Below are 13,971 nucleotides of genomic sequence, written 5' to 3' on the forward strand. Positions count from 1 at the left end.
CAAGATGCCACCACCAGAAATCTCTCACCAAAAACGGTCCGTGAAGACTAAATTAAAATTTTTTTAAAAAATGCTGAAATAGGAGTTTTAGAGGTGAGAGATCTGACCCTACTCTGAGAAACCCTGTAAAATTACTTTTTTAACATCTCCCCCCCCCCCGATTTTCCAGTAGGAAATGAGGCTATATTCACAGTGCTGTTTAGTGCCCATCAGCTTGTTTCTCACTCACTGCAACTGAAGTGAAGGGAAAAGATTTTCTGCCTCAGAAACCTCCAAATTGTCCAATCTTTGCCCTGGCAGTCAGACGGATCCCGACTTAGACCTTGCACTCAGGTATTTGCACTCGGAACCTCAATGCACAACGGGGGTGGGAAATATGCAGTCAGCACCCCTATGGCTCTTACTCAGGGCACCCATAGCCTGCGCTTAAACTTTTGAAAATATCAGAAGGCAAACTTGCTCCCAGGGGAACGGACCCTAAGCTCCAAGGTGGCACATAGCAGGCTGGCCCCACAGGTCCACCCGAAAGCTTGCCCTGTGAAGCTGCAGTCCATGTATGGCCGTTTGGAGGAGGATGGGCAGGGGAGGGCTTCAATGGCTGGGAGGGTGTAGATGGGCTGGAGTAAGTCTTAACAGAGATTTCGGCAGTTGGAACCCAAGCATAGTACCGGGTAAAGCTTTGGATTCTCGCCCAGAAATAGCTAAGAAGAAAAAAAAATAATTTTTAATTGAATCAGGTTGGGCAGACTGGATGGACCATTCGGGTCTTTATCTGCCGTCATCTACTATGTTACTATGTTCACAGGATCTGCTTTCATGGCACTGAAGCCACTAGGACAAAAAAATTATCAAACTTACATTGAAAAAAAGAGAAAAGTAAAAAAAATAAAGCAGATATCAGAAACACCTCTGCATGGTTCACTTACAGAAGGAAAATAACTCCCCTGCTTTGGGGGAGATGCAGAAAGCTTTGAGTGTAATTTCTGCAAGACCCGGTTCACGGGTTCAGATTGAACACCTATCATACAGAATCCGGAGTGGATGTAACAAATGATTTTACTAAATACCATTATTTCTTTGCTGTTGCCCTTGACTTATAGGCTAGAATTACATGAAAATGTCTAGGACTATCGGCTCTGCTCTTATGGCCAGAAAATGGCAGCAATTTGAGAATATCTGGGGTAGTTATTTAGCACTGGAGGGGTACTTGTCTCTCGCTAGGGAGGTTTCGCACTAATTGTGGGGATGTTTGTGGGGGTCCTTAGCGGTGTCGCTTACTACTTCGATCTTTACTGTACAGTTCTTACTGTTCTTTGTATTGTAACCACTAGTGGACATTTTATTTGTCTATTTTGGGGTGGGGATTACTGAAAAATTTGTGGGGAGTTGTATGCCATTGGGGATATGCTGGATTGAATTGTATTTGTAATGTTTCTATTGTTCTTGGCTATCTCTGGTTTCTTGCTGTATTGTGCTTTCCTTTAAAAAAACAATTACAAAAAAAAGAAAATGTCTAGGAACTAAGACTAAGCCTGAGCCTGTAGTATTAAGCTTCCTCTACAGACAAAGAATGGGAGAAAAGACTTAAATTAGGGCCTAAGAAAGAATCACCAAAATCAAGTCAGCAGCACTCAAGATCAGTATCATTCATTAACTACAGCCTTCCATGACATTAATGAAATACACTGTAGTATTAATGAAATACAGAAATGAAAGGATATGAATATTTTGCTGTTCTAGACTATTGTCCTGAGAAACTAAATCACAAATTGGTTCAACATCATACTGGCCCCGTTATTTTTATGCCTACGCTGGCTACCAATATAACAAAGTCCCATCTAAGATTTTATATTTAATACCTAAGACACTCTACACTGGTCAGCCTCCATACCTTTCAACATCAGTTATCCCCTACACTCCCTCATGATCACTATGCTCTTGATGTAAACTGACTAGTGCTCCCAGAACTTTGCAAAGCTCACTACAAATTAACTAGAAGCTCGGTGGTTTTTTTCATTGCCCCAAAAGCCTTCCTTCTACCATAAGTCTGGAAGCCACCTTTCCCAGATTTAAGACTCTATTAAAGACATTCTTCTTTGAAAAGGCATTTGATCTCCTTCCTCCTGGATAACCCATTGATCCTTTCCTCTCTACCCATTTCAATACTGTTGTTAGAGAGACTAGAAAGTTTGCATTCTTAGCCGTCATGCTTTTAGTCTTCATTGTGTGTGTGTGTTTTGAGTGAGATTCTTTTCTGTCAATTATTGAATTCCCTTCTAAATATTTCTATTATTGTTAATGTATGTACACCACATTGTGTTGGAAAACAGCAGTATTATCAAGAAACAAACCATAAAACATACAGGAGCACACAATGTCTAACCTCAAGAGCCATAACCCAGCTGGGTTTTCAGAACTTTGAAAATGCATGAGATCTATCTTCATGAACTGCCTCCACTGTATGAAAAAGACCTCATGCTACTTACTGTGGAAGTCTTGAAAACTCAACTAGGTTGTAGCCCTTGAGAATTGAGGTTTTGCACTCCATTAAAATATTTTTGCATGTATAAATATACAGTTAAGAGCCATTGAATGAATCCAACTCCATGAGAAGCAGTAATACATACTCAACAGGGAAGAGCTTTACATGAACATCTCCCATACTTGTATGGATAATGGCACTATCAGAAACACGCTTGGGACCTTCAGCTTGCGTAGCTGCCATGACCTCTTCTTTGGAAGGCTTCTCATTAAACACATCTCTGTCAGAATCAGCACTTTTGGTATCTTCTGGCTCTCGTTTGGTAAACTAAAAAGAATAGGAAATAAATCTATTTTCTCTTGATCTAAAGAATTAAAAGTTATGAGGAACATTAGAGACTCCATATAACAAACTTAAGTCAATATTCAGACAGTTTTTTTGGAAGGAGGACAAAAGGGTGAGGGAAAAGAATATCTTTTTTTTCTATTTTTGTCCTTAGCAATCTCTTCTGCTATCTTCTTCACAAACACATTAGGCAGCTTAGGATACAGTCACCAACTCAATAGTGCTACTTATTGGTCACCAAGAGCCACTACAGTAAAAGGTAGCCATCTTGTCTTCCTCCTCAGACATGTGCTCTTTCATATTCCAGGTCCAAACCAGTCATGATGGAAAGGGAATCTCAATCTAGATCCCTCATACCACAACCAGAGTCATAGATGAGCCCTATTCCTTTATTATTCCTAATGAAAAAAGTGAGCGTTTTCTTCGCCAAAGGCAAGTAAGTATTCTACAAGGAAGATATGAAGTCAAAGAACTACTATCTCACTTGTGAAATTTCTAGAAAAAAAAAGGAATATCAAACACGCTATTGTTTCAGTTGCTATTAATATTCAGATTCCACAAAGAACTGTCTTATACTTAAATTTACTTATCTTAGTAATGGCGAACTATCAGTTCTCACGGTAGACTGGTGGTAAGACCCGACATGTTTCACAATTGCCGCCGCGGCGGCATTTGACAGACCCCTGAAGAAACAATTGTGAAACATGTTGGGTCTTACTGCCAGTCTACCGTGAGAACTGATAGTTCGCCATTACTAAGATAAGTAAATTTAAGCATAAGAATTGGAGGAATGATATAAAATTTAAATTAAATAGACCAGTGAGGAGTGCACCACTTGCATCTCCCCGTGATTACACTTCGGTGGGACAGAGGAGTGGTGGTTCTGAGGTCTATTAAACAGACTATAAAATTATTGAAAACATTTATTAAGGTGACATAAGATGTTTACTGAGTACCTTAGAAACCATTTATTTACATATTGAGCATTGATTGGTCTAAGGTAATATTCAAGCCAGTTTCAGTTGGAACAGACGTTTGAAAGGTAACTTAAAACTTAGGCACCTGTAATATAGGCCAGGGTTTTATAGGCCTACAATTTAGGCACCTAAGTCCTTTAGAGAAGTGTGCCTAGCAGTGCCTAAATCCTTCTCCACTCCCTAAACACATCTACTTTGGAGTTAGGTGCCACTAGGCACCTATCTTTTGCAGAATCGCACCTATGAAGATAGCACCTATCACCCAATTAATTTTTATTTTTTTCAATTATGAGCTTGTTAAAGCTCTTAATTGAAGCCAATGTACTAATTAAGTTATGCACCTAACTTTAGGTTCCTATTAAGGCACCTCTTATAGAATTTCTGCCCAAATGCATCTTCAGAAATACAGTATTAAGCTCTTGCCTAGCCTTGCTCAGAGATAAAAGCACATTAAGACTCAAATTCCATTTATTCCTTTCAGTGAAGCTGGGAACCAATAAATCAAGTTTTGGATTCACAGTACACCTGTTGGTATATGTTACCCATTGCAATGCATAAGTATAAAAACATTGTAATGAAACATGAAAGTGGAAGTGTTTTATTTGGGTTTTTTTTTTTAAACATTTCTTGTAAATCTCTGTGTAAATATTAACCTTCAATATATTGTGAAGGTGCAAACAGCACAGTAAGGACCTGTTTCAAAGAGCTAACTGATTTCCTCCCTCAAAAAGTAAACAAAGGTAGGCCCACATATCTATGCAATTATAAGTGATGGCAAAGCGATGGGAGTGCCTTATTCAACCTTAGCCTTAGCAACCAGACTACAAATCGCCAATACTTCCTTTGCATTAAATAGACAGGCTTAATTTCTTCCCCTAAACATTTTACCTAGCAAGTCATACTTGTGCTTAATTTCAAATATACATAACACTCTTCCCTATCAAATAAAAATGCCACTGTTGAATAGTAGGTTTCCAAAGATAAATGTCACTTATTTAGAAATAAGGCATTTATGGACGCTTAAGGTGGTTCTCTTAAATCTACATGTCATATCTGCTCTGCTACATCACAGTGGCCCTGAAGGAAGCTTTACAACTTTTTCAGGCTAAGTGGCATCACTGCTGGTGTCAAGCTACTTGACTACACACCGTGATACTATTTTTTTTTTTTTACAAAAGCAACAGGACTATGGATGAGCTTATCAGGAATAAGATATTGCCTGCCTTTTATCTGCAATGTCAGCTCAACAATCGTACTTCAACTTTGCATTCCATTGTAGCTTAAAGTGTTTCAAAATGGAAACACTGCAATTTTTTTTTCAGTGGTGAAGGATGGCCTAGTGGTAGAGATGCTGCCTCTGCCCCCAGAGGTTGTGGGATCAAATCCCAGGGCTGCTCCTTGTAACCCCTGTGCAAAGTCACTTAGTTCTCTACTGCCTAGGTACAAAACAGAAGTGACAGGCATGCAAATCTAACTCATGAATATTCATTAGGGATATCTCGAAAACTTAACTGGCTGGGGACAGGTTTAATAACCACTGATATGGGCTAGGGGGGGGGGGTGTTCTTTATATATAGAAGGCCCTTGGGATTTGTACTGTCTTTTATAGCTAATTTAAACAAAGACACATGACAGTAGATAAAGGCCAGATGGTCCATCCACAGCATACAATATCTCCTCGCCTAGGGTTACCAGATGTCTGAATTTCGCCAGACATGTCCTCCTTTTTGAGGACATGTCTAGGGGTCCAGATGGCTTTTCAAAACCCGGTACTTCGTCTGAAAATCACATAGGGAAGGGGCATCTGCGGATGCCGTCTGGGGGCAGAACAGGGCAAGACACAAGCAGAACGGGAGGAACTGGCTGAGTCTGGGGGCATGGCCATGGGTTCGGATTTTTCTTTGGGAAAACCTGGTAAACCTATCCTCTCCCCCTAAGAGATCCCACATGCCTGTCCCATGCTTTCTTGAATTCAGATACAGTGTCTCCACCACCTCTTTTGGGAGACTATTCCATGCATCTATCAACCTTTCTGTAAAAAACGTATTTCCTTAGGCTCAGGAGCAATCTATCACCTCTTATCCTCATTCTATGCCCTCTCACTCTGGATTTTCCTTTCAATTGAAAGAGACTTGGCCCTTGCGTATTTATGTCATAAAGCTAGATCCTGAAAAGAAGCTGGCAGCAAAAACACACAGTAAAAACTTTTTTAGGTATATTAAAAGCAAGAAGCTGGGAACAGAATCAGTTGTACCGCTAGATGACCGAGGGGTAAAAGGGGCTCTCAGGGAAGACAAGGCCATAGCGGAGAGATTAAATGGATTCTTTGCTTCGGTCTTCACCAAGGAACATATGGGGGAATTACCGATGCCAGAAATGGTATTCAATTCTGATGAATCTCAAACAAATCTCTGTAATACTGGAAGATGTAATGGGTCAATATGACAAACTGAACAGAAGCAAATCACCTGGACCAGATGGTATACATCCCAAAATGCTGATAGAATTGAAAAATGAAATTGCAGAGCTATTGTTACTAATTTTTAATTTTTCTTTAAAAATCCAGCATAGCACTGGAAGATTGGAAGGTGGCCATTGTGATGCTTTCTTGGGCACTAAAAAGTACATGGATTATCTGCCTGAGTCTGATTTTTTTTCGGGAAAGTTTGTCGAAATATTTTCAGCTTTTTCTTAAATAGTTACACATGAGATGGAGGCTCATTTTCCTTGGGCAAAAAATCTCTCTGAAAGTTAATAATTTGTAAAAAATTTTTTATTATACAGTACTCACCCGAAATTCACGGGGGTTCTGTTCCAGGAACTTGCACAAATTTTAAAAAATCTCAAATACGGGTTTTCAGCTGATCTAAGGCAGGAGAGGGCAGCTGGTGCGCCGATGGGTGCTTAAATTGCATTTATGAAGCCGGGCACATTTTCCAACCGCCTCTTCCTGGTACTAAAGTCATGGTTACATCAATCAGGAGCTGCTTTGATACGCCAGATAGTGTGTCAAAGCAGCTTCTGAGTGGTATAACCATGACTTTAGTACCAGGAAGAGGCGGTCAGAAAATACTGCGAATTACTGAGTCCACGATTTGCAAACTGCAAATTTGCGGGGGTTTACTGTATTATATTATATTATAATATTATACATATATATATATATTTTTTTTTTTCAACAGTTTTTCTCTCACATTAGAAGCTGGAGGAACATGGCAGCTATTCCATAGGTTTCAGTTCTGCCATAGACAGCTTTGCTGCCTTACTTTCAGATCTGAATAAATAGACCAAGTGGTTGAAAGTGATTCAGATCCACTCCCTGTCAAACAGGCAGAGCCTTTCCCCACATTAATCTCCCACAGAGATGGCTCCTCTGAGCCTCATTATGGCCTTTTAAGGGGAGAAGAGATGCCTTCTATTGATCGCCTTGCCCCATGAATGGGATGAGCGACTCCTAACTTCAGAAACAGTAGTCTTCTTCCAGACCGGAAATTATCCCCATCCTTGGAATGAGACCAGTCAGTGGAGCTTTTGTTAAAGGACCAAAGCCAGGTCCTTAACCAACTTTTCCAAGCAGCAAGCATCCTTGGAAAGGCAGCTCACTTAACAGAGACTTAGACATCTAGTCTGTCGACCAGTGATGAAGCCAAAGCCATCAGCACATCACTATGACTGATGCCACCGAACATGAACAGATGAATATAATATCATAGAGAATATTTGCCAAAAATACCAATCCCGACTCCAGTTGAGTACCCTCAGGCAAAACCAGCAACTGTTAGGCCAAATACAAAAGCACTCTAGTTACACAGCCACCAGATTGCTCCCTGTACTCCCAGAGCAGAGGGCCCCCCCCCAAAAAAAAAAAGTCTGCTTGAAAAGGAGCTCTTCCTTTTGGTCATGCAAGTCCTTCAAGGCAGAAGCCCTCTTCACAGGGGTTGTGGTCTTTTTAGACATTGCAGCCACCAAGACATCCACTTTAGGCAAGCAAACTAGAACATAAGAACATTAAGAGTCCAGTACTGTGAATGATCAAGTCTGGTTGCTTCCACTCTGCCAAAACTATCAAGGAGAGCACCCAATGTAGAGGGAATGTCTTTGAGGGATGACTCAGGACCTCCAAGATGAAGTCATCATCCTCTGCTTGGATTTGCACGGAGGTGGAAATATAGAGAACAGAGACTACCTGATCAATAAGTGACAATAACTCCTCACACCTAAAGAGCTAAATTACCAGAGTGTCATGCCCCTCTTCAAGGAGAAGCTTGCTGGATTTCAGGAAATCCCATGAGCCAAGCAAACTTTCCCTCCTTCTAAATTAAGGTCATCCCAGGCAGGGGCATAGCTACTATTGAATGAACCCAGCAAAATGCTTAGGGCCACCCAAAATTCTACCTTCCCTTCTCCTCTCCTCCTTCTGGGCCCAGCATCTCTCCAACCCACCTTCCTCCCTGTGGGACCCTAAAACAATGGAGCTGCCCTTCCAGTAGGAGTGGAAAAGAGTACCTAGCTACTAACTCCCACACAATAAATTTGCCTCCTCACTTTAGAAAACAGACATCTTGAGCCCAAACCACCGATTACCCTGGTGGTACTGAGGAACCAGGAATGGACCGTGAAGCTGAACTAGTATCTCCTGTCAAGCCTGGACCCTTTTCCAAATTTGCTATGTAAAACCTGCGACTTCCCTGTTTCAGCCTAGGAAGCAGGAGCTGGCAGCAGTGCTGAGCCCAACACATCCAGCATCAGTGGCTGCCAGGCATATGAGAGAAACAGGCCTGCTCCTGCTAGTAGCCCCCCTCATAGGTATTTAGCCTTCTGGCAAAACTAATGTGAGTGGTCACTTTTGCTCTGGAAATAGCAGCGTTTATACTTCAGATATACGCAGGAACAATTTATGGGATCTTATATTCATATTTTCCTAATTTTTCTAAGGTTACACAAAAGAGGAGACAGGAATTCTTGACTGTTAAGCCAAGAGTCCTGGCCCTAGGTGCAGGCTTTTTTGTTAAAAAATGTCCTTATTATTGTGTGATTATGTTTGAGAATAAAAATTATATGTTCTTTGAACCCAAACAGCTCCTAGAATTTTTGAGGGCTTGCGAAGCATGTAAGTCTTTCGAAGTTAACGTTGTTGAAGCTGGCTTTAGGCATTGTTAGTTTGATATCCTTAGCCATTTTATTTTATTTTTTCTTTTCCTATTTAGCTAGTTTCCTTCCTTGCTTCTTCTTTATGTTAGTGAACGAATTAGGATAATATTTAAGAGTTATATATTTTCCTTTAATAATTTTTGTTCTCTTTTTTCCTAAATCACATTTTGTACTGTGAATATTGGAGTAAATCTGCATACCAAGGTGTCAGTATATGCAAATTGAACTCATGCATATTCTGGTGCATACTCTGCAGGTGTGTGTTTTAAGTAAAATGGAGAATACAGCCTGTATGTTCTACTCCTTCCTCCGTATAAGTAAACGTCACAGTCTCCTCTTCTACATTAGTCACCTCTCAATACTCAACTCCTATAAGACTAATGTCTCCACTGTCTTTCACCTCTATAGTAATTGTTAAATTTTTAATTTTTAATGGGCTTCAGACATGCCATTTTTTGTACGCCCACATTTTTTGGCGATACAAAATATTCTTAATGGCTATGACTGCGGCTTCTTCATTCGCCCATATTATTTATATTTTTATTTTTATTTCCTTTTTAAAGTGCATAGTGCATAGTGCCCTCATAAATATTTGCAATAAAAATATTTTGCCATAAAATTTGACTTATCTTAAATATCTGTTGGTTCCTTAATAGGATCAAAATATCGGGTAGGGGCTTGTCACATCGACATGTTTCGCCGTGAGGCTTTTTCAAGATAATATCCCCCTTTTTTTGTTTTAACAGACCATCCCGATGTCAAAATTTTCTGATCTAGATCTTTGTTAGATCAAAAAATTTTGACATCGGGATGGTCTGTTAAAACAAAAAAAAAGGGGGATATTATCTTGAAAAAGCCTCACGGCGAAACATGTCGATGTGACAAGCCCCTACCCGATATTTTGATCCTATTAAGGAACCAACAGATATTTAAGATGGTAAAATTATGGTCTTACCTGTTAATTTTCTTTCCTTTAGAAGCAGCAGATGAATCCAGAGACTAGTGGGTATAGCTCACATCGACCAGCAGGTGGAGATAGAGAACTGATTAACAGTTGGCCTTAAAGCCTGGTGTTCCTCCTGTTGATTCAGTTATGCACTTTGCCCAAGCATCCCGAAAGGAGAATGAGCATACACAAAACTTCATTCCAGTAGAAAATGTGCCACTTAGAAATGAAATAATACAATTACCAACCATACCCCAACTGAACAAACACACAAACAACCTACAAACCGACAGTGCACTTGGGGAGGGGCTCTGGATTCATCTGCTGCTTCTAAAGGAAAGAAAATTAACAGGTAAGACCATAATTTTACCTTCCATAGCAAAGCAGCAGATGAATCCAGAGACTAGTGGGATGTAGCAAAGCAAACTCAAACCGGGTGGGACGCCAATGCCGCCTCCGCCAGCACTGCAGCGCCAAAACTTGCCTCCGAACGGGCCGCTACGTCTAAACGGTAATGCTTCGAAAAGGTATTTCCCGACGACCACGTGGCCGCCCGGCAAATTTCCTCCAAAGACATCCCCCCGGACTCCACCCAAGACGTAGCCAATGCCCGAGTGGAATGAGCATGAAGGTGCTCCGGTACTTTCTTCCCTGTCAACAAATAAGCCGACGCAATAGTTTCTTTGACCCAACGAGCAATGGACGCTTTAGACGCCGCCATCCCCTTATTTTTTCCCGCGAACAACACAAAGAGATGGTCCGACCGCCGAAAATCGTTCGTTACCTCCAAATAATGGAGAAGCATACGTCGTACATCCAGTCAACGCAAAGATGAAAATCGTTTTCCCCAATCCTCCTTCCGGAAGGATGGGAGGAACAAACTCTGGTTCACATGGAATGAAGAAATAACCTTAGGCAGGAAGGACGGCACCGTTCGCACCGACACCCCAGTTTCCGAAAAACGTAAAAAGGGTTCTCTGCAAGAAAGCGCCTGTAGTTCCGACACTCGCCTCGCCGAAGCCATCGCCACCAAAAACACTGTTTTCAGCGTGACATCCTTCAATGTGGCCGCTGACAGGGGCTCAAAAGGTGCCTCCTGCAACCTCCCAAGGACGAGTTGAAGATTCCATGTTGGACAAATTTGCTTTACCGGAGGGCGGATATGGTGAACCCCCTTGAGGAAACGGACCACGTCCGGCTGCGAAGCGAGCGTCGAGCGAGCCACCCGGCCCTTGTAACAGGCAATGGCCGCCACCTGAACCTTTAAAGAGTTATAGGCTAACCCTTTCGCTACGCCCTCCTGCAGAAAAGCAAGAATAGCCGGCAGAGATGCATGGAAGGGCGCAATCCCCTGCCGTCCGCACCATGCATCAAAAATCTTCCAGATTCTCGCATAGGAGGCAGAAGTCGAAATTTTCTTAGCTTGAAGAAGCGTGGCAATCACCTGTTCTGAATAGCCCTTCTTTTTCAGCCTTGACCGCTCAATAGCCAGGCCGTAAGACCAAAGCGGGCCGGATCTTCCATCAAGATTGGACCCTGAGTTAGTAAGTCCGGAGTTACCTGGAACGTTACCCGATCGCCTACTGAAAGCTGAATCAGATCTGCGTACCACGGCCGACGCTGCCAATCCGGAGCCACTAGGATCACTCTGCCCTGAAAGAGAGAGATGCGTTGTAATACCCGACCTATCATGGGCCAAGGCGGGAACACATACAGAAGGGAATTTGGAGGCCATGGGAGAGCCAACGCGTCCACCCCCTCCGAGCCCTTCTCCTTGCGTCTGCTGAAGAACCGAGGCAACTTCGCATTGCGGGATGAGGCCATGAGATCCATCTCTGGCAGTCCCCAATGACGGACTAGCAGGTCGAAAGCTCGAGCAGACAACTCCCATTCGCCCGGATGTAGAAGATTTCTGCTGAGGAAGTCCGCCTGCACGTTTTCGTGACCTGCAATGTGTGCCGCCGACAGAAGCGGAACATGCACCTCTGCCCACCGAAACAACCTTCCTGCCTCTTCGGCCAACTGCGGACTCCGGGTGCCCCCCTGACGATTGATATATGCTACCGCCGTGACACTGTCCGAAAAGATCCTGGTCGGTCTGTCCTGAATCAGGGACTGAAAAGCCCGCAGCGCTAGTCTGATCGCCTTTAATTCCAGCAAATTGATTGACCACTGGGCCTCCTCTAAGGACCACACCCCCTGCACCGAAGCTTGCAGGCACTGGGCCCCCCAGCCCAGCAGACTGGCATCCGTTGTCACCACCACCCAGTCCGGCGTGGCCAACGGCATGCCCCGCCACAGATGCAACTCATGTAGCCACCACTGCATGCTGCGAGCCGCCCGAAGACTCCATTGGAGACGCAAATTGTAGTCCAGAGAAGCTGGGGACCAGCGAGAGAGAAGAGACTGTTGTAAGGGCCTCATGTGGCACCGAGCCCAGGGGACCACCTCCAGAGTCGCTACCATGGAGCCCAGAACCTGTACATAATCCCAAACCCGAGGTCTGGGCGACCCGAGAAGTAGGCGAATCTGAGCCTGCAATTTCTCTCCCCGGTCTCGGGGTAGAAACACTTTCCCCAGAGCAGTGTCGAACCTGACCCCCAGATGCACCAAAGACTGCGACGGGGACAGAAAACTCTTGGGAAAGTTGACGATCCACCCCAACGACTGAAGGAGAGAGATTACTCTCTGAGTTACCGACACACTCTCCTGTCTGGACGAGGCGCGGATCAACCAGTCGTCTAAGTAAGGGTGTACCCGAATCCCTTCCTTGCGTAGAAAAGCTGCTACCACCACCATCACTTTGGAAAAGGTGCGGGGAGCCGTTGCCAGGCCAAAGGGCATTGCCCGAAATTGATAATGCTGGCCGAGAATCGCAAACCGCAGATACCGCTGATGCGGAGGCCAGATCGGGATATGGAGGTAAGCCTCCTTGAGATCGAAGGACGTGAGGAACTCTCCCGGTCTTACAGCCGCAATAACCGAGCGGACCGTCTCCATCCGGAAATGGCGAACACTGAGAAATCTGTTGACCCCTTTGAGATCCAGCACCGGTCTGAATGACCCCCCCTTCTTTGGTACAACGAAGTAAAGGGAATATATCCCGCGGCCTACCTCTTCCGGGGGCACCGGTACCACCGCCCCCAGATCGAGCAGCACCTGAAGAGTCATGCGTACCGAGTCTCCCTTGGCCGCCCCATTGCACGGGGACACCAAGAAAGAATCTACGACGGGAGAGGCGAACTCCAACTTGTACCCTTCTTGAATAATGTCTAAAACCCACTGATCTGACGTGACCTTGGCCCACTCTGCCCAGTACGCCGACAGCCGTCCCCCTAAGGGAAAGGCGGAGGGAGCCAAGACCCCGTCATTGCGGAGCGCGACTTGCCGCGGCACGCGCTGGCTGACCTGAAGAGGGTTTCGCCGTACGAAAGGAAGTTCTCTGCTGAAACCGAGGTCTCGAAGGAGGGAAAGAACCAGATGCGGGTCTGAGGAATGGTTTACCGGACCTGTATCTCCTAACATCCCTAAAGCGCGGTCTAGACGATGAGGACTTCACAGGGGGCCTAGCCCTATCTTCCAGTAACCGCTGAGTTTTGGTATCACCAAAATCCTTCACCAATCTATCCAAATCTTCCCCAAACAATAAACCCCCTTTAAAAGGGAGTTTCACAAGCCGAAGCTTGGATGCAGCATCTGCCGCCCAATGACGGAGCCATAATGACCTGCGAGCCACCACCGAAAGAGACATCTGCTTCGCCGAAGCCCGAATAATATCATATAAGGAGTCTGCTAAATAAGCCAAACCTGACTCTAAATCAGCCAGTTCCGCAGGGACCGAACCCCCGGACTCCATTAAATTATTCGCCATCCCTTGCGACCACTGCAGACACGCTCGCGCCGCATAAGAGCTGCAAATTGCGGCCTGTAAGGACACCGCAGCTACTTCAAAGGACATTTTCAGTGAAGATTCAATCTTTCTATCCTGTGCATCCTTTAGCGTAACTCCCCCTTCCACCGGTAAGGTAGTCTTTTTAGTTACCGCCGCCACCAATGCGTCCACCCTGGGC

General features: G+C 44.1%; 1 protein-coding gene across 1 annotated transcript in view; it reads right to left on the bottom strand.

Moving 5' to 3' along the window:
• The window catches only part of PPWD1 (peptidylprolyl isomerase domain and WD repeat containing 1), a 122,241-nt gene that overhangs the window by 34,194 nt on the left and 74,076 nt on the right, over positions 1-13,971 (bottom strand). Inside the window, exon 8 of the mRNA XM_033930233.1 lies at positions 2,628-2,809. Within this exon, the coding sequence (XP_033786124.1) occupies positions 2,628-2,809 (182 nt within the window). The remainder of the gene's footprint in view (positions 1-2,627; positions 2,810-13,971) is intronic.

The sequence above is a fragment of the Geotrypetes seraphini genome, chromosome 1 (assembly GCF_902459505.1).
Source record: "Geotrypetes seraphini chromosome 1, aGeoSer1.1, whole genome shotgun sequence".
NCBI lineage: Eukaryota > Metazoa > Chordata > Amphibia > Gymnophiona > Dermophiidae > Geotrypetes > Geotrypetes seraphini.